Genomic DNA, 21,386 nt, shown 5'->3' on the forward strand with positions numbered 1-21,386 from the left:
GTACAGAAACCGAGCTAGTTTGCTGCACTTTTTCCAAAACTTCCATAGAAGGGAACTGACGTTCCAAAACCAAGTTAGAACAGCGGTCTAAACAGTTTCTGGGACTAGGAGTAACGTAAGCTTGCTGTGCCACTTCTGTAGCTCCAATGCTCTTCAATTGAAGTTCCAAAAACAGTGTGGTAAATAAAACACTCTGCGGTTTCCATAAATCCCAGCCACCTCAAATCTGTTCCTGGAGCCAAGAGACCGAATGTCAGACATGGGGCGCTCAGTGGGCACCGTTCTAGAGATCGTAGAAGTTAGAGAAACTTAGAACGATTACAAGAAAGTAAAATTAAACTGGTGCCGACAGGGGACTAGTAGAAAATGTTACAAACCCTACATCCATTGTTCCCTTTAAGCAGCTATTATAGGTCGAATGTGCTGGCGATTACTATACATGAAATATTCCTGATGTGAACTTTTTTTCATGGCCCATTAAATAAAGTACAATTAATAAAGACAGGTGATGGGGGGGGTAAGTGAGGATACACAGCAAGAACACAGTAGTAGAAAACTAGGCCAGTCATACCAGGGGAACTCAAGGTGAACTAAAAATGCCAGCGCGGTGACAGGCCACACAAGGGTGCCATGAAAGGGAAGGATCGCCCTCCATACCACGTGATAGGGGACCAATGGAGAATTGGGTAGCTTACAGACTACTACGTTGTGTAGGCCTCTTGGCGTTTTTAGTATGAAAAGACAATGATCGCTCCTGCGGTTACAGAACATGTAAGCAATAAGAAGTCAGTGAGAATCTGCCGTCATTGCTCCCGTAACACAGGATCGCGCAGTAGTCAGTCAGGGCTGAAGCGGCTGAGTAAGCCGGCTGCGTGTCTTCCCCCTCCCCCTTTCCTCTCACAAAGGCCGCCATTGTGGGGATGCGACAAGCAGGCCTAACTTCCACATCACAGCCCAGCACCCCGGTAACACGAGAAATAAACCCGGATGACCATAACAGAGTGAACAGAAACACGATCCTGAACACCGGGTGTGCGTCATCACCCTGATGGGCCGGGAATTACACACCCGGCCCCGATGACGCACCCGAAGCACAAAGCGCACACTAATTAAACAGCACGTAAGCTCCCCGGCTGCCGGGTGTCAGGGAAGTGAACACTACCAACCCCCCCAGTAAGACCCACAAGACAGAGGGAGTTATGTAACTGCGTACACGGGCGCTCAACCACTAGACCAGGCCGCCATTGTCTGCTCCGCCAACATACACACCACCCTCCCCCACACGTACAGAAACTCACCTGCTGGTCTAGACCGTGAACATTTTCGACGGCCACATGACTCATAACTAAACGATAAGAAAGCCGGGATCCCTCAAGCAGGAAATTGGTCGGTGTTTGCTGATCGATAGGTAAACGGAGTGACGAGTACAACTACTGCCGCTGAATTTTCGAACTTGGTTACGTTTCCGACGAACTGAAACTTATAAAAAATGGTCACTATGCCGCTAGTACTTCACTCTACTGCTGATTACTTGCGACGCGCACAGTACGAGAGGCTGCTCCCAACTGAACGCCCGGGCGAGCCGGGCCGATCTCTTAAATACAGACGACGTGCAAATGACGTCAACACGTATGTGGAGAGCGTTCGAAGGTAGGCGGAGTTAGATGTGGCGCGCTCCCGCGATGAGGACCTCGTTTTGCCAGTCGTGCTAGTTGCTCTTGTCTCCGGGCAGCCTACGCTGACATGCGCCTATCACAGGCAAGGTCGAGTATCTCAGGAAGAATCGCGAGATTTCCTCTCAGCTCTACCACTGTGTAGCGGGGCATTAGTGTAGACCACGGGTTATGGATCTTGTGAGGGCCGAAGTATATTTTGGCGGGGAGACACACACGGCATACTCTGTGTAGTGTTGTAGGGACGGGATATACTAGCATAACATCTGGGAGGCTCAGGCTGTCAATGAAAAAATATTGTGCCGCCAAAATGTCTCTAACGTGACTTACATAACAATTATTTTTTGGTACTTTGAATACATTAGACCAGGGCATGAAGGAGGCTTCTGCAGCGCAATTCCTGTCAGATGTGGGACGCTTTCTGTTTGGGGTAAATGGGGTTGTCTAACTGAATACATTGCAATACCTCTAGGATTCACCGTCAATATTTGATTACTGGGGGTTTGACTGCTGTGGGGCCCCATAATTCACGGAATGAGCTGGCAGCAATGCTAAGAATAAGAAGGTGCTAAGCCACTTAGGCTCCCCTTGGCTCCACGTTTCATTCACTAGTCGGTGGCTAACCATGCAGAGCTGATAGGAGCCAAAGTGGTACGGTGCTTTTTGTAGCGCTGCTGCCATTGTAAAACACCCATATATGCAAGTAAACTGACCCTTTCTCAGTTAAGGCCCTAAACAAAGCAACGATCGGCCGATGAACGAGCATTTTTCTTAGTTTTAAATAATGAAACTATTATCGCGGTCGGCAGAACATTTCCCTGTGTAAACAGAGACGTCCTGCTGACACGAGAGAAATGTATGGGGACGAGCGATCGGAGTAATGAGCGCTTGTCCCCATACTAGCTCCTTGTGAAAGGCGTAAACGAGCGCCGATCAACAAACAGTCTCGTTGATCGGCGCTTGTTTACACGGTCCACGTCCGGCTGGGTAATATCAGTTTAGGACAATGCAGTTGGACTGAGTAAATCTAAAAGAGAAAAGATGACACACTGCCACATCGTGTATAAATCAGTAGTAGAAGACAGCAGTGGAGTCTTTCATCTGGTCAGGTTATACCAATCCAGGTACAACCCTGGTGTAGACAAGAAGGACGTGTATAACATCCAGTCGGCTGCAGCTATCCTCAAACTGGTCGGTGTGAATTACCACCGCAAAAGGAGCAGGATGAGAAGGGTTGCAAAAATAGGGATTAAATGTAGCACTGCCAACATCCAAACGAGCCAGATAGTTTGTAAAGAAAAGGGGTTTATTAACATAACCTGAAACACGTAGCCACTCATTTTATGTTAATCCCTTTTCTTTACAAACTATCCGACTCGTTTGGATGTTGGCAGCGCTACTGTTAAAGGGGTTGTCCAGTCCTTAAAAATGGATGGACTATCCTCAAGATAGGCCATTAATATCAGATTCGTCGGGCTCTGACTCCCGGGACCTTCGCCGATCAGCTGTTTTGAAGGTGCTGCAGCGCTGCTTCCCCTTTATTCCTGTCACTGCTCACACTGAATCGCCGACACGCTTGTAGCAGCAATTCACAGTATTACAGCCTTCTACCATTGAAGTGAATGGGAGAAGACTAATACTGTGAACCGCCCCTACAAGTGTGTCAGCGATTCACAATGTGAACAGTAAAGGAAATGAAGGGAAAACAACGCTCCTAAGAGTGCTGCGGCCCCTTCAAAACAACTGATCAGTGCGGGTCCAGGGATTCAGACCTCGACCGATCAGATATTGATGGCCAACCTGAGGATTCAGCAGCAATGCATGTTTATATATAGTGTTTAGGTGGCATTGTTGTTCACAGAGTGCTGTTGCCATTTTTTGTGTATTGAATTGTTTGCAGTCACAGGCGTTGCATTTGTATACACTTTTTTTTTTCAGTTTGCTGGAATGTGCTGATCAAACTTTTATTCTATATATATATATATATATATATATATATATATATATGGGGGTAGTGACTGACTCCATTTTTGACCTTGCACTCCTCCCATTCTGCCCTGGATAATTTTAGCCTATTGCTGGTTCCTTCCATCCCCAAGTATATGTACGCTTAGTCCCAGAACTGAGTGTATATGCAGCGTAGGGACCCACCTTATAAGTGAGTTCACCTTGTCGTGGCAGGTGGGCTCACAAAATTTGATCAAAATGCGCGCTAAGAACCTCACTATCGTAAGTAGATTCCGCAGCAATGCATATTTATTTTTATATAGTGTTTTAGGTGGCATTAGTGTTCGCAGAGTGCTGTCACCATTGTTTTGTGTATTATCCTGAGGATATGCCATACATTTTTAGGGACTAGACAACCCCTTTAACCCCTGTTTTTGCATCCCTTCTCATCCTGAATGCAATTAGACGTCAGCCATATTAAAACTAACGTCACCACACTCGATAGAGTAGTTATCAAAAGTTCCTACAAGAACTTGCTGTGATTGAAGAAAATCCCAGAATGGAAGAGAACAAAAAGTTGTTAAAATATCAGTATGGAAAGGTCTTTATCAAGGACTCCATGAGAGCTACTATCTCCAAATAGAGAAGACTTGAAACATAAGTCATTCTTCCCACCAGAGGTCATTCTGTAACGGATGTGCAATCCAAAGAACTGATGACCACTGGTCAGAAAGGGCAAAAATGGAATTTCCAAGAGTAATAATGCTTTGTTCACACCACATTTGGTGTGTGTGTCCGGCATATTCGCCAGGAAAATCTCTGACTCCATTGAAAAACCGCTCCAATTACGTCCGTAATGAACGCTGCGAAAAACGCATCCACTTGCAAAAATGTCTGAAATTCAGGAGCTGGTTTCGCCTGAAAACAGCTCCGTAATTTCAGACGTATTTTGTTAAGACGTGTGAACATACCCTTATGCTTGTCTTACAATTGCAAACTGTATAATTGAGTGGGTCTCAGTGTTATCTCGGTTTTATAGACATAGGTTATGTTCATAATATGTGACTGTTTCCCATCTATGTGGGAAAAAACGACTTTTAATTTCTGATATAAGTGTATATCAAAGCTGAGAAGTAAATGTCAACGGGCAGATTTATTAATATTGTCTAAAAAAAACGCCACAAAATACGCTTTCTCTGCCTCCCATTGATGTCAATGGGAGGTCAGAGACGTAAATGCCCGAAGATAGGGCATGTCCCTTCTTTTTCCCGTGAGGCGTTTTTTCCGCTCGCGGGAGGAAAACGCCTCTGCCTCCCACTGAAATCAATGGGAGGCATTTTAGGCCTTTTTTTGGCGCGGTATCTGTGTCAAAAAACATGTAAAAAAAACTCAGTGTGAACTGACCCTAAAGGAGACAGGCCAAATTTATCACGGTGGGGCATGCTGTGTGATAGATTTGGCGTATCTTTTATAGACAGACACTTTTCTGTAACTTACGCCACCGATTGGTTGGCTCTCTTTAGACCAGTATTTTGCGCCAATATTGCGCACATCATTAATACATTTGGCGCATTTTAGGAGTTTTTTCTAGCCACGCCCTCTTATCTAAGTGTCTAAACCACATAACAAATCTGGTGCACGGCATGCACACCAGTTTTTTTTTTAATGCAATTCAGACCAGAATTTCGACGTATTAGCCGTAGTACATTTGCAAAAAAAATGCTTCTACTTTGTACTCTTCCCCTCTTTTTATTCCTTTTAGGTGGTTGATTTAATTATTCTTTAGGAAATTTGAACATGCTTGGGTATTTCTGTGCATATAGTTTCCATAACTTTAAAAAAAAAATTAAGCTTCTCTTCTGCTACGATTTTTCTTTCACCTACTTTCACATAATGACCGTGCCACCATTTACTTGTAGTTGCAGATGTGTTGAATTCCCCTGCTGCCCATAGCATAGATCTTCTAGTGCATTTTGCATGATGGCACAGTGAATTAATGGAGTCCTCATTGTGTGGTTCTAGATGGGATTAGGAGGCAATGAGTCATCGGTCGGGAGTAGAAGACTAAGGCCTCATGCACACGACCGTAGAGAGCCGCCCGCGTCCATTATTTTCTATGAGCCTGGACCGCAGAACACGGCCATAATAAGACATGTCCGTTCTTTCTGCGGTCCAGGCCCCTGGGCCATGCACGGACCGTGGAAACCACGGTCGTGTACATTGGGCCGCGTGGATTTTCAGGGGAATTGCGGCCGCAAAAGCACGTTCGTGTTCATGGGGCCTAACATAATTTAAGTGCACTCTATACTGTCCTAAAGGAGTTCAAAGGGACACTTTCAAGACCATATTGGTCAAAAATCCAGTTTAATGCACATTTATTTGTGAGTTGCCTTTATTTCTATATTTAGGGAGTTTGGGTGATCCATTGACAGGCATGCATCATTATTGTCTTAGATTTTGGAACTTGTTTGGTGTTGCTCATTCTCCAGTCTACTATCCGGTTTATGAGATCTGGACATGGATGCAAAGCTCCAGTATACCAACGTTTTTTATCATAGAGGAAAAAAAGGGCATGGCTAGGTAGACAGAGTAAAGCTTGTGCAAAAGATTCCTGTATCTTGCAGGATGGTCATTGTGGTTTGTGGCATTATGGAGGAGGATTTAGTATATGTTTGTGTTAGGGGGGATTCACACGAGCGTGATTTGGCAGCGTGTAGGGCGCGTGGTTTTCGCGCGGCACGCAATGCCCTATAGAAGTCTATGGGGCAGTACACACAGTCCGTGTATTTTGCGCAGCGTTTGTTCGCTGCGCAAAATACGCGACAGGTTCAATAACTCTGCGTATTTCACGCATCACGCACCCATTGAAGTCAATGGGTGCGTGAAAACCACGCATGTCGCACGGAAGCACTTCCGTGCGAACTGCGTGTTTGCGCAACAGCTGTCAAAAGGATGAATGGAAACAGAAAAGCACCACGTGCTTTTCTGTTTCCAAGCATCCAAACGGAGTGTCTTTGCGAGGAGCGAACCCCGACAACCGAAGCTAACTTCACCGGGTTCGGCCAAACTCGTTTTGGCCGAACCTGGCCAAAAAATTTCCGGTCCGCGACGTCGGGAGACATTCACTGTTAAACTGTTTCAGCACCATGGACAGTGACTTGTGATCCCAAAATACATGAACCTGTAAAAAAAAAACGAAGTTCTAACTTACCGATTACTCCTGTCTCCTTCCTGCAGTCCGACCTCCCGGGATGACACTTCAGTTCAAGTGACAGCTCCAGCCAATCACAGGCCAAGCACAGGCTGCAGCCAATCACAGGCTGCAGCGGTCACTTGGACTGCCGCGTCATCCAGGGAGGTGGGGCCCGATGTCAAGAGAGGCGCGTCACCATGGACGCGTCACCAAGGACGCGTCACCAAGGCAACGGCCGGGAAGTTCTCGGTAAGTAGGAACTTTATCTTTTTTTTTACATGTTTTTCGCTGTTGTGTTCGGCATTCACTGTCGAGGGTGCTGAAAGATTTAGCTCTTTCAGCACCTTGGACAGTGACGGGCATCGACAAGCCTCATCTCTATGATGCCGGCTGCGCGAAAATCACGCAGCCGCGCATCAGACACGCATGACACACGCAGCTGTCAAATGTTTTTTGCGCTCGCAAAACGCCGCGTTGTTTGCGTGCGCAAAAACGCAACGTTCGTGTGAATCTGCCCTTATTGTTTTTAAATTATGAACAAGCTTGGCTCTGCTGTTTTTGTAACTAGTATTGGCATGAATGGATAGAGGCGCACGTGTGGCATAGTTTTCATTCAATCTCCACCTGGATGCAATGGCCATGTCACCTGGCGGAACAGGGGTCAGGGGCCACCCGTTCTCCTGATAGGTGGAGGTCCCAGAAATGGGACCCTCACTCATCAGACCTTTATAGAATATCTTGTGGAGGCTTCACCTATGGCCTAGTATAGGACAGTCTGTAATCTCTGATATAGCAGCATCCAGGCGAGTAAAACGTACAACTTCATAATACTGAACAAAAGCTGAATTTTAGTTTTTTGCTCACTTTCATTGTAAGCATATTGTGGGGTTTGACAAACTGAGGAATAAGCCTTAATTACAAAGGGGGTTAACCCCTTAAGGACGCAGCCTAGATTGGGCCTTAAGGCTCAGAGCCCATTTTTCAAATCTGACATATTTCACTTTATGTGGTAATAACGTCGGAATGCTTAAACCTATCCAAACGATTCTGAGATTGTTTTCTCGTGACACATTGGGCTTCATGTTCGTGGTAAAATTTGGTCGATATATTCAGTGTTTATTGGTGAAAAATTGCAAACTTTAGAGAATAGCATTTTTCAGAATTTAAATGCATCTGCTTGTAAAACAGACGGTTATACCACACAAAATAGTTACTAGTTCACATTTCCCATATGTCTACTTTAGATTGGCATAGTTTTTTGAATATTCTTTTATTTTTCTTGGACGTTACAAGGCTTAGAACATAAACAGCAATTTCTCATATTTTTAAGAAAATTTCAAAAGCCTTTTTTTTAAGGTACCTCTTGAGTTCTGAAGTGGCTTTGAGGGGCCTATGTATTAGAAACCCTGATAAAACACCCTATTTTAAAAACTAGACCCCTCAAAGTATTCAAAACAGCATTTAGAAAGTTTTTTAACCCTTCAGGCATTTCACAGGAATTAAAGCAAAGTGGAGGTGAAATTTGCAAATTTCATTTTTCTTGCTGAATTTCAATTTTATTAAATTTTTTTTCTGTAACACAGAAGGTTTTACCAGAGAAACACTACTAAATATGTATTGTCCAGATTCTGCAGTTTTTAGAATTGTCCCACATGTGGCTCTACTGCGCTCGTGGAATAAAACACAAGCCCTAGAAGCAAAGAAGCACCTAGTGCATTTTGAGGCCTCTTTTTTTATTAGAATATATTTTAGGCAGCATGCCAGGTTTGAAAAGGTGTTGAGGTGCCAAAACAGTAGGAATCCCCCAATAGTGACCCCATTTTGGAAACTACACCCCTCAAGGAATTCATTTATGGTTGTTGATACCATTTTGACCGCACATTTTTTTTCACAGCACGTATTTGAATTGGGCTGTGAAATGAAAAAAATGTCATTTTTTCCAATAAAATGTCATTTGTGACCAAAATTTCTTATTTTCACAGGGAACAAAATACCCCATTTTGTTGCCCAATTTGTCTTTAGTGCGGCAATACCCCATTTGTTTTGGTAAACTGCCGTTTGGGCCCATGGGAGGGCTCAGAAGGAAAGGACCACCATTTGGCCTACTGGGGATTTTCTAGTGCGAAGTCATGTATGCAGAAGCCCCTGAGGTACCAGTACAGTTGAAACCCGCAAGAAGTGACCCCGTTTTAAAAACGACACCCTTGAGGCATTCATCTAGAGGTGTAGTGAGCATTTTGACCGTAGACATACACCCCATAAACTGTAATGTGGGTACTCCTGGGTACGGCAATACCCTACATGTGGCTGTTATCAGCTGCCTGGGCACACAGCAGGGCCCAGAGGGAAAGATGAGGGGGATAAGCTTTGCGGAGTGCATCAGGATAAGTAAAATTGGGTTAAATTATAAACCAAGGGATGTATGCTAAATTTTAAAACACTCTTTCATACAGAACTCTGGTTATTCGGGACACGTGTCACATTGATATATTGTGTCATCCCTTATCGCCCTCTTATAGCAGACTTTGCACCTCTTTTGATTTTTTCCATTCTTGCCAGTTTTGGGAACTTCGCCTGGAAAGTGTTGCCACCCTGGTACGATGCGTGTGGCCTCGCTTCCAGAAGTACTGGGTGCCCCCCCCCCTTCTTGGTCCCTAAAGATTAGGTTCTTGATAATCACCTCTTGAAATTCCAGGAAAGTTCCCCTCTAGCCTGTACATCGACGTAGCACGTACACATTGTACAATGCCATCTGCATGATGTGCACGGCCAGCTTCTTATACCACACCGCATGTCGCTGTAGGGCTTCAGGACTTGATCTGACAAGTCCATCCCTCCCATGTGCCTATTGTAGTCCAGGATGCAGTCTGGTTTGGGGGTGGCCTTTCCTTCATACAGTGAAGGAAATAAGTATTTGATCCCTTGCTGATTTTGTAAGTTTGCCCACTGTCAAAGTCATGAACAGTCTAGAATTTTTAGGCTAGGTTAATTTTACCAGTGAGAGATAGATTATATTTTTAAAAAAAAACAGAAAATCACATAGTCAAAATTATATATATTTATTTGCATTGTGCACAGAGAAATAAGTATTTGATCCCCTACCAACCATTAAGAGTTCAGCCTCCTCCAGACCAGTTACACGCTCCAAATCAACTTGGTGCCTGCATTAAAGACAGCTGTCTTAAATGGTCACCTGTATAAAAGACTCCTGTCCAGACTCAATTAATCAGTCTGACTTTAACCTCTACAACATGGGCAAGACCAAAGAGCTTTCTAAGGATGTCAGGGACAAAATCATAGACCTGCACAAGGCTGGAATGGGCTACAAAACCATAAGTAAGACGCTGGGTGAGAAGGAGACAACTGTTGGTGCAATAGTAAGAAAATGGAAGACATACAAAATGACTGTCAATCGACATCGATCTGGGGCTCCATGCAAAATCTCACCTCGTGGGGTATCCTTGATCCTGAGGAAGGTGAGAGCTCAGCCGAAAACTACACAGGGGGAACTTGTTAATGATCTCAAGGCAGCTGGGACCACAGTCAAAAAGAAAACCATTGGTAACACATTACGCCGTAATGGATTAAAATCCTGCAGTGCCCGCAAGGTCCCCCTGCTCAAGAAGGCACATGTACAGGCCCATCTCAAGTTTGCAAATGAATATCTGGATGATTCTGAGAGTGATTGGGAGAAGGTGCTGTGGTCAGATGAGACTAAAATTGAGCTCTTTGGCATTAACTCAACTCGCCGTGTTTGGAGGAAGAGAAATGCTGCTATGACCCAAAGAACACCGTCCCCACTGTCAAGCATGGAGGTGGAAACATTATGTTTTGGGGGTGTTTCTCTGCTAAGGGCACAGGACTACTTCACTGCATCAATGGGAGAATGGATGGAGCCAAGTACCGTCAAATCCTGAGTGACAACCTCCTTCCCTCCACCAGGACATTAAAAATGGCTCGTGGCTGTGTCTTCCAGCACGACAATGACCTGAAACATACAGCCAAGGCAACAAAGGAGTGGCTTAAAAAGAAGCACATTAAGGTCATGGAGTGGCCTAGCCAGTCTCCAGACCTTAATCCCATCAAAAACTTATGGAGGGAACTGAAGATCCGAGTTGCCAAGCGACAGCCTCGAAATCTTATTGATTTACAGATGATCTGCAAAGAGGAGTGGGCCAAAATGCCATCTGACATGTGTGCAAACCTCATCATCAACTACAAAAAACGTCTGACTGCTGTGCTTCCCAACAAGGGTTTTGCCACCAAGTATTAAGTCTTGTTTGCAAAAGGGATCAAATACTTATTTCTCTGTGCACAATGCAAATAAATATATATAATTTTGACTATGTGATTTTCTTTTTTTTTTTTTTTTTTATACAATCTATCTCTCACCGGTAAAATTAACCTAGCCTAAAAATTCTAGACTGTTCATGTCTATGAGAGTGGGCAAACTTACAAAATCAGCAAGGGATCAAATACTTATTTCCTTCACTGTATATCCTAAATCTGTAGGTATACCCTGATGCACTCTCGCACAGCTTATACATCTTCACGCCATACCTTGCCCTCTTACCTGGCAGGTACTCGCGGAATTGAACCCTCCCTTTAAAATGTACCAGGGACTCATCAATAGCAATACACTTCTCGGGGGTGTATGCTTGGGAAAACCGGGCACTGAAACGGTCTAATAGGGGTCTCCGTTTATACAAACGGTCAAAACTGGGGTCATCTCGGGGTGGGCACGGCTCATTATCAGTATAATGTAAGAAGCAAAGTGTTGCCTAATTTTTTTTTTTTTTTAGGTTACAGTTCAGTTCTGAAGTTGCTTTGAGGGGCCCATATATTAGAAACCCCTATCAAACACCCCATTTTAGAAACTAGACCCCTCAAAGTATTCACAACAGCATTTAGAAAGTTTATGAACCCTTTAGGTGTTTCACAGAAATTTAGAGCAAAGTAGAGGTGAAATTTCAATTATTTTTTTGGTCAGTAAATCCTCCTTATACCATTTTTTTTATAACGCAAAAGGATTTATCAGAGAAACGCAACTTAATACTTATTACCCAGATTCTGCAGTTTTGAGAAATATCCCACATGTGGCGCTAGTGCGGTAATGGACTGAAGCACCGGCCTCCGAAGCAAAGGAGCACCTAGTGGATTTTGAGGCCTCTTTTTTATTAGGCACCATGTCCGGTTTGAAGAGGTCTTGTGGTGCCAAAACAATGGAAACCCCCCCAAAAGTTACCCCAATTTGGAAACTAGACCCCTTGAGGAATCCATTGTAGTTTTCTTGGGGTGCATGCGGCTTTTTGATCAGTTTTTATTCTATTTTTAGGTGGCGTGGTGACTAAAAAACAGCAATTGTACTATTGTTTTTTCATTCTATTTTTTTTACAGCGTTCACCGTGCGCTATAAGTGACATATTCATTTTATTCTGCGGGGCGATACGATTACGGCGATACCAGATGTTTATAGTTTTTTTTTATGTCTTATGGCGTTTGCACAATGAAATACGGTTTGTAAAAAATCATTCACTTTTTTATGTTACCTTATTCTAAGCGCCAGAACTTTTTTATTTTTCAATCCATAAAGCTGTGCGAGGACTTATTTTTTGCGTAACGAACTGTAGTTTCGATCAGTACCATTTTTAGGTACATGCGACTTTTTGATCTCTTTTTATTCCATTTTTTGGGAGGTGAAGTGACCAAACAATTGTGATTGTGGTACGGTTTATTATTATTTTCTTTTACGGCGTTCACCGCGCGGGATAAATAACGAAATAATTTTGTAGTTCAGGCCGTTACGGACACGGCGATACCAATTATGTATAGTTTATTTGTTTTATATATTTTTATTAATAATAAATGACTGATAAGGTAAAAAGGGGGATTTTTACTTTTAATAGTTTTAAAACGTTTATTTTCTTATTTTTACACACCTTTTTTGTTACTTTATTACTTTGTCCCACTACGGGACTTGAGGGCAGGAGGTCCTGATCGCAATTCTAATACACTGCACTACATGCGTAGTGCAGTGTATTAGAACTGTCAGCTACTCACTGACAGCAAGCATAGTGGGTCCTGACGTTGTCAGGACCCACTAGGCTTCCGTCTATGGCATAGCCGGACGCCGTTGTTTGGTGTCCGGTTGCCATAGTCACCATCGCCGGCCGCTATCGTGTAGCAGGCCGGCGATGCCAGCTTAACCCCTAAAAAGCCGCGATCTCTATAGAACGCGGCTTTTAAGGGGTTAATCAGCGGGGACACAGCGATCGGTCCCCGCTGTAAGAGCTGCGGCAGCTGCTGTACGAGACAGCAGCTGTCACAGCTCCTGTATGTGTCAGGAGGACGGCCGAAACGGCCGTTACTCCCGAGACGTACTATTAGGTCATGGAGCGCGAACGATGCAGCTGCCTTGACCTAATAGTACGTCCAGGAGCGGGAAGGGGTTGTCATTAGACAACTAATGACCTATCCACCGGATAGGTCATCAGTACATGGTCTGTGGGGGTCCGACACCTGGACCCTGCAACGTTAAGCCGCTCCGGCTGCCACCAAGCACCGGGCATAAGTGCCGGAAGCAGTTGGCACTGGCCACTGAATAGCGGCCGATCTGCAGTACTGCAGCTCTCCTATTCAAGTGAACAGGAGTAGAGCTGCAGTTTGGGAGCACGGCCGCTATACTATGTACAGAGCCAACTGCTTCCGGCTTTGTACATTGCATAATGGGCCATAACATTCGGAGGCAGCCGGAGTGGCTTAACCCCTTCCCGCTGTGGCCACTTTTGACCTTCCTGACAGAGCCTCATTTTTCAAATCTGACATGTTTCACTTTATGTGGTAATAACTTCGGAATGCTTTTACCTATCCAAGCAATTCTGAGCTTTTTTTCTCGTGACACATCGGACAAAATTTGCTAGATACATTCAGTATTCAATTGTAAAAAACACCAAAATTTTGCGAGAAATTGCAAAAATGTTAATTTTTCTAAATTTAAATGCATCTGCTTGTAAGACAGGCAGTTATACCACACAGAATTCTTGCTAATCAACATCCCCCATAGACGTTTCACAGGAATTAGAGCAAAGTAAAGGTGAAATTTTGAAATTTTATTTTATTTTTTTGCAGAAATTTAATTTTAATCCATTTGTTTTGTAACACAAAGTTTTACCAGAGAAATTTAACTCAATATTTATTGCCCAGGTTCTTCAATTTTAGGAAATATCCCACATAGCCCTAGAGTGCTAATGGACTGAAGCACTGGCCTCAGAAGCAAAGGAGCATCTAGTGGGTTTTGGGGCCTTCTTTTTATTAGAATATGTTTTAGGCACCATGTCAAGTTTGAAGGGCTCTTGCGGTGCCAAAACAAAGGAAATCCCACAAAAGTGACCCCATTTTGGAAACTACACCCCTCAAGGAAATTATCTAGGGGTATAGTGAGCATTTTGACCCCACAGGTTTATTGCAGAAATTATTGGAAGTAGGCCGTGAAAATCTAAATTTTTTTTCAAAAAAAAATGTAGGTTAAGCTAATTTTTTCTCATTTCCACAAGGATTAAAGCCGAAAAAGCACTGTAAGGCCTCATTTACACGAACGTGATATACGTCCGTGCGACGCGCGTGCTTTTCACGTGGGTCGCACGGACCTATACAAGTCTATGGGGGCATGCAGACAGTCCGTGAGTTTTGCTCAGCGTGAGTGCGCTGAAAAAAAGCTCACGACATGTTCTAAATTTCTGCGTTTTTCGCGCATCACGCACCCATTGAAGTCAATGGGTGCGTGAAAACCACGAAGGTCGCACGGAAGCACTTCCGTGCGAACTGCGTGATTCGCGCAAGAGCTGTCAAACTTTGAATGTAAACAGAAAAGCACGACGTGCTTTTCTGTTTACAAACATCCAAACGGAGTGTCTTAGAGATGAGCGAACCGAACTTCACCGGGTTCGGCCGAACTCGTTTTGACCGAACCCGGCAAAAAATTTTCCGGTACGCGACGTCAGGAGACAGTCACTGTCCAGGGTGCTGAAAGAGTTAAACTGGTTCAGCACCCTGGACAGTGACTTCCGATCACAATATACATGAACATGTAAAAAAAAAAAAAAAAAGTTCTGACTTACCGATAACTCCCGACTTCTTCCTCCAGTCTGATCTCCCGGGATGACAATTCAGTCCAAGTGACAGCTGCAGCCAATCACAGGCCAAGCACAGGCTGCAGCGTTCACACGGACTGCCGCGTCATCCAGGGAGGTGGGGCCGGATGTCAAGAGAGGGACACGTCACCAAGGCAACGGCCGGGAGACCGGACTGGAGGAAGCAGGAAGTTCTTGGTAAGTATGAACGTCTTTTTTTTATTCACAGGTTGCTGTATATTGTGATCGGAATTCACTGTCGAGGGTGCTGAAAGAGTTACTGCCTATCAGTTAACTCTTTCAGCACCCTGGACAGTGACTGACGTCGACTAGCCTCATCTCTATGATGGTGCTGCGCGAAAATCACGCAGCCGCGCATCATACACTGATGACACACGGAGCTGTCAAGTGCCTTTTGCGCACGCAAAACGCTGCATTTTTTTGCGTGCGCAAAACGCACACGCTCGTGTAAATGAGGCCTAAGACTTGGAAAGCAATTTCTCCCGAGTAAAATAATACCCCATGTGTGGTCATAAACGGCTGTTTGGACACATGACGGGCTTTTAGAAGGGAAAGAGCGCCATTTGGCTTTTGGTGCTTAAATTTAGCAGGAATGGTTTGCGGAGGCCATGTCGCATTTGCAAAGCCCCTGAGGGGACAAAACAGTGGAAACCCCCAACAAGTGACCCCATTTTGGAAACTACACCCCTTGAGGAATTCATCTAATGGAAGCAGAACGCCTACAAACATCTGCCCGTTGATTTCAATGGGAAATAGTGTTCTGTTTCTTTACGCCTCGTTCTCCAAAATCATCACGTAAAAAGAGGCCCGTGAAAAATAAGTGCATGTCACTTCTTGGGACATTTTTGGAGCTGTTTTTCATTGACTATATATAGAAAAACAGCTTAGAAAATGCAGCGAAAAATGTGAGTTTTCTTAAAAAAACGGCTGAAAATCAGAAGCTGTTTAACCTTGAAAACAGCTCCGTTTTTTGCTAAGCGTGTGAACATACCCTAACTTGCCAAACACTCCCCCAAGGGGTGTTGCCAATGCAGCCATTTTAAAAGGTCATTTTAGCCATTTTGCTGCAAGGTGCTTAGTAATAACCTACATTTTTGCGCTTCACCATGGCACCCCCAACCTACAGGAGGATGCATATAAATGCGGATGCCCTCATCTCTGAGGTAAGTGGCAAATGAAAGCCATAATGTTGTTTGTTTCTTTTTTTTGTGGGGGGGGGGGGGGGGTGCGCAAAAATTCATTATTGTACACAGAAGACACTATGCAAGTGCAACCATGTGTGTAGCCCCTGTTTTTACTTTTGTCATGTCTTTATTTAATCTGCGTGTATTTATATACATGGGCCAAATCTACCTGTACCCAATGCAATGGATGTAATGTTAACTTCGCTTCAGGAACATGCCATTTGTTTAGCAACATCTCCACATGCCATTGCGCACAGACCTCACGGCGCATGTGTAGCTGTTATTAACTGTAAACTCTCGGTTGGAAAGTCAATGTAAATCTGTCCACATTGTTTTATTGTCCTTTTCTCTGTGTAGGCACATTTTTGGTACAATGTGCGCAGCATATTTGTGTGACATTTGTGGTGTGTTCAAGGTCTGCCCCACATGTGCACTCTATGTGTGAATTTGCCTAGTTTCATTGCGGTCGGTTGATGTCTGTTTGGAGCACAGCAATGTGTAAACACCACACCATCTCTCCTGCCTTGCATTTCCTTGCATGTACAACCCCCGCGGCCCACATTACGCCCTTTACCTCATGATGTAACCTGTGTAGGTAGACTATGTGTTACCTTTTTTAGGGGATTGTGAGTTGCAAAGAAAAGATTACCACGTGTGTGTGTTTGTGTTTTGTCCCACTGCAAAAACCAAGCCATCTTGAGAATATAATGCTCTTTCCTTACACTTGGATTGTAAAATTGATTTTTTTGATTTTTGTTGTGTTGTAAAGGTGCAGGCCTGCCCAAATCTCTGGGACAAGCAGGTAGCAGGATATTCAAACCGTGCCCAGAGACAGGACTCCTGGGAGGATATATGTGTGGCGCTGTACCCCGACTGGGTGAGGCGTTCAACTAAGGAGCAGGGCGAAATTTGTGAGTGTTTGTCATCTGTCCATGTAGGTTAATTGAATGATGATGTTTAGTTGTTAGAAAGGGAAATAGTGTGTATCGCCACAACAATGGTTTTCTCATGACAGTCACGGAAGTTACATTTCCTGAAAGGGATAGTCTGATGTTTTGGCCCACAGTTCATGTTCCCACTTTTTTTCAGAAAAAGACCTACAGACACGCTGGAAAAGTGTCCACGACCGCTTCCAGAGGCACCTGAAGAAGGCAGAGAGGAGTGGGTCTTCTCCCTCACAAGGGTCACAATGTCCCTTCCACCAGCAGCTGCTGTTCCTCCTGCCCAACAGGGCACTCCGCCAGTAAGTTGTTTCCCATTCATTTGTAAAGCACTAAATGTTGTTATGGTGTCTTGCAGCTCATTGGTAGGCATACGTTTAGACGCATATGTATTGTTCTCATATATTTCAGGTCTCAGAGAGGCAACACATTTATGACTGTAAACTTGTACCACCTTAGCACAGCTGGTTTGCATTTTTTGTCTCCTTCCTGATGGCGCCCTTGGAAGTGTGTCTACCCAACATGCAAGTGTGTGTGTAAAGATGTGGTATTAGTGGTACCAAACATACTCATGTCACCCCCTAAATGGCATTCTCATGCGTACCTGGCCATTGGCGTGACATTGTACTACAACCATGGCAGTGTCATGAAGGCGCATAGGATTTGCTCGATAGAATAATTTGGATAACTAGTAAGTTTGGCCAAACCTTCATCATGCCACTTGTCATGCTAGCAAACTAGCATTTGTTGCTCCCTCTCCGCTAGGTGTGTGCTTTTGGCTAGTCTCTAAGTATTGATGAAGTAGCATATGTTAGGTTGTAATTTGTGCTCTGGTGGGTGGCCCAAAAAGTTAGCGCACAAAGAAACATGGGTGTTGCAATAAAGGATGAGAGTGATCTCTGCTCCCAAAGTACATCATATTCTTGACTATTCTCAGAACCTCAGGAAATGTTCAGCAACCTATGGAAGAGTGTCCGGCTGCACTAGAGGAACAGCAGCTGAGGGAGAGGGACCCGACTCCATCCACATCTCACCAGGACCCTCTGGAAGCGGAGCCCCACTCTCCATCTGACGCGGGACCTTCTGGCCTCTCACCCTCCTCTGAAGTGGCGGAACAAACTACTGCGCCACCTGCTGCCACCCAGATGCCACTTGGCACACCTACACGGCCGCCACACCCTACCCGCTCACCTTCCACCCGACAGCGATCTCGGAGGACCCTCCGGACAATGGAGCGTCAACTAGAAGTTGAGACCAATGCCATGTCCTTTATCCGGAGTGTCGACGGCGATGAGTATGATTTTTTTTGGCTACGCCGTTGCATCTCGCTGCCGCCAGATGCAACGGCATGTTGGCCAGACTTTCATGGCTTACACTCTAGCCGCGGGGGCAGCCTTCGAGATCGCAGTCCCCCTCCCACCCCTGGAGGAGATAGTGTACAACCTCTATAGGACCACTGGTCTTAGGGAGCCATTCTCCAGAATGCCCCAGAGCCCACGAGCTATGAACGCCTACACCCAGACAGAGACACCAAACCCCGCCCCCCCCCCTTCCCCCCTCAGCTGCATCCCAGTTTCTGGAAAAAATCTACCCTTACCCACCCTCCCAATACACAACCTCTGGCTTTCGACCCAATTATCCCTCACCTTCCAGTTATGACTCTCCTCCCCGTTTCACCCAAATGTAGTCACTTTATATGTCTATTGTTTGAACAGATGCCATGTATATTTATTTGCATGTTTGGAAATGTTTTTTATTATTGTTGGATGACATTGCACTATTTGCAATGCTGTAATTGCAAATAATTGCATGCATGTTGCAAGTAAAGTGTTCAAAAAGTTTTAATGCCTGGGACATGTGTTTTAAATTAAACAACAACATTACCACAAACACTAACAAAGCAAAGCAAGTAACATTCTGTGATCCATTGACACAACACATATTTGGATGTGCACGCATATTTCCACCATTAATGCTGATTTTAATAAAAAATACTTCAAATATTTATACAATTTGTACGTAGCTTACGACATGCCGTATAGTTCCAACACATAGTGTGTAGTAAGGGGAGTATGTATGATCCGTACACACAATGTTCTTCACAAAAACACAAACGTTGTCTTTGGCCTACTCCTGGATGGCTGCTGAATACTGCGGCTGGAATCCTGCCGGGACACTGCACCTTCGGGACTCATGAAGTAGTCCGTGACGGCATCTCTCACCTGTACTCCACGGTTGGATGGTCTTCCTAAATTCCAGTTGATGTGGGGGTCACAGAAAGCTGTCTGTGTCTCCACCTCCACGTCACCTCGCTCGTGATCCCGAACATAGTTGTGAAGAACACAGGCAGCATTAATGACCCCATCAACTGTGGACGCATCCAACTGAAGTGCACAAGTAAAGACCCTCCACTTACTAACCATGATCCCAAAGGTGCACTCCACGAAGCATCGTGCCCGGCTCAACCTCTCATTGAAGACTCTCTTCCGGGCACCTAGTCTCCTCCATGGGTATGGGCGCAGCAGGTTCTGCATCAGTGGAAAAGCCTCATCCGATACCATAACGAAGGGGACTGGATGCGTGGTACCCAGAAGAGGTTGGGGAGGAGGTTGAGTTACCTGATCTGCCAGTATTTGTTGCCCTAAATTTGATGTCAGTAGCGCCCGGGAGTCACCAGTGCTTCCATATGAGCCGACGTCAATAGCAACAAACTTATACGAGGCATCAGCCACCGCCATCAGGACCACAGAAAAATACTTCTTGTAGTTGAAGTAATGTGATCCTGACGGCGATGGCTGCTGCACACGTACGTGCTTACCGTCGACGGCGCCTATGCAATTGGGGAAATTGGCCACAGATTGAAAGCCTGCTGCTACCTGCAACCAAATCTCCAGAGTCGGACTGGGCATCGCAATGGGCTGCAAATACTGCCAGATCACCCGGCATGTGCACCTGACTATTCCACTGATGGTTGATTTGCCAACACGGAATTGCAGGTGCAGGGATGAATAACTCTCCCCTGTTGCAAGAAATCTGCAAAAAAAAAAACATTACAATCAACTCATTACAAGGAACAACATCATTACTATAGCAATCATATTACAAAACCATACATGAGTTGTCAGATTCACAACCTCCATACAGCACAATGTTGAAAACAAGCCTTAAAACATATACAAACACACCGCAACGTGATCAGCAGCCTCTCAACAGGAGGAATGGCCGTCCACATGGCGCTATCCTGCCTCCTAAGGTGGATCCCGAGCATCTCGTCCAGGCTGTCAAAAGCCGGGATAGTCATACGCACAAAGTTATAGAATTTGTCGGGCTCTGTGGCTTGAATAGCAAGTGGTTGTATATTAAGTGTAGTTCCAAAAACCGGATTGATTTACTGTGTTGATTTACTGTGTTGTGTGTGACAAAGTGGGGGGCCATTGTATGTGATATATGTATTGATTGCTTGCTTGCTACAAAGTTTGCAAAAGTGACATAATTTGTAACCATTTTTCCTTTGCAGTTTCCTGAGTAGCTGAGTAAGGGGGAGGGGTTAGCTGCTACCAGGTGGTATAAATCAGGCCTCACTACTCTGTAGAGCCTGCTCTGTGGCTTGAATAGCAAGTGGTTGTATATTAAGTGGAGTTCCAAAAACCGGATTGATTTACTGTGTTGATTTACTGTGTTGTGTGTGACAAAGTGGGGGGCCATTGTATGTGATATATGTATTGATTGCTTGCTTGCTACAAAGTTTGCAAAAGTGACATAATTTGTAACCATTTTTCCTTTGCAGTTTCCTGAGTAGCTGAGTAAGGGGGAGGGGTTAGCTGCTACCAGGTGGTATAAATCAGGCCTCACTACTCTGTAGAGCCTGCTCTGTGGCTTGAAACAACAAGTGGTTGTATATTAAGTGGAGTTCCAAAAACCGGAGTTCGAAAGAGGAGTTAAAGCCCAAGTAAGTGCTCTTCTACTTCTTTATCTTTTTGATTAACACCTGTTCGCTGTTTTTTTGTAACTGGGATAATGGACAGCAAGATTGGAGGTTTTCTTCAGTGCACAGTTTGCCATATGTATGCACGACTGGAGCCGGAGTTCCAGGGTGAATATCTCTGTGGCAGATGTGAGCATATTGTTCACCTGGAAGCTCGTATTAGAGATCTGGAGGAGCAGAATGCAACACTGAGGAGGATAGACAATTTTGAACGGAGCTTGCTGCTCACAGAGCATGCAGTTAGTGGGTTACAACTGGAGGGTGAAGACATGGGTGAGCAGGATCAGGTAAGTAGCTGGGTTAATGTAGTTAG

The 21,386-nt window shown here is 44.7% G+C and overlaps 1 protein-coding gene and 1 long non-coding RNA gene across 8 annotated transcripts in view; one reads left to right on the top strand and one right to left on the bottom strand.

Moving 5' to 3' along the window:
- DDX3X (DEAD-box helicase 3 X-linked) overlaps nucleotides 1-1,606 on the bottom strand; it is a 21,906-nt gene extending 20,300 nt beyond the window's left edge. Inside the window, exon 1 of one of the 4 annotated variants that reach the window (XM_075853933.1) lies at nucleotides 1,299-1,606. In XM_075853933.1, coding sequence (XP_075710048.1) covers nucleotides 1,299-1,343 — 45 coding nt within the window. In that variant the 5' untranslated portion in view covers nucleotides 1,344-1,606. The remainder of the gene's footprint in view (nucleotides 1-1,298) is intronic. The other 3 variants (XM_075853935.1, XM_075853936.1, XM_075853937.1) reach the window with 3 other exon arrangements.
- On the top strand, nucleotides 1,576-18,929 carry LOC142743301 (uncharacterized). Of its 4 annotated transcripts, none has more exons than XR_012881540.1 (4): nucleotides 1,576-1,758; nucleotides 16,917-17,058; nucleotides 17,237-17,390; nucleotides 18,026-18,929. It is a non-coding gene; the product is annotated as an uncharacterized LOC142743301 (long non-coding RNA). The 4 variants fall into 4 exon arrangements; XR_012881539.1 differs by having other exon boundaries at nucleotides 1,579-1,763; XR_012881541.1 differs by lacking the exon at nucleotides 1,576-1,758 and adding an exon at nucleotides 1,814-2,103.
- The last annotated feature ends 2,457 nt before the right edge of the window (nucleotides 18,930-21,386 follow it).

The sequence above is a fragment of the Rhinoderma darwinii genome, chromosome 2, assembly GCF_050947455.1.
Source record: "Rhinoderma darwinii isolate aRhiDar2 chromosome 2, aRhiDar2.hap1, whole genome shotgun sequence".
NCBI lineage: Eukaryota > Metazoa > Chordata > Amphibia > Anura > Rhinodermatidae > Rhinoderma > Rhinoderma darwinii.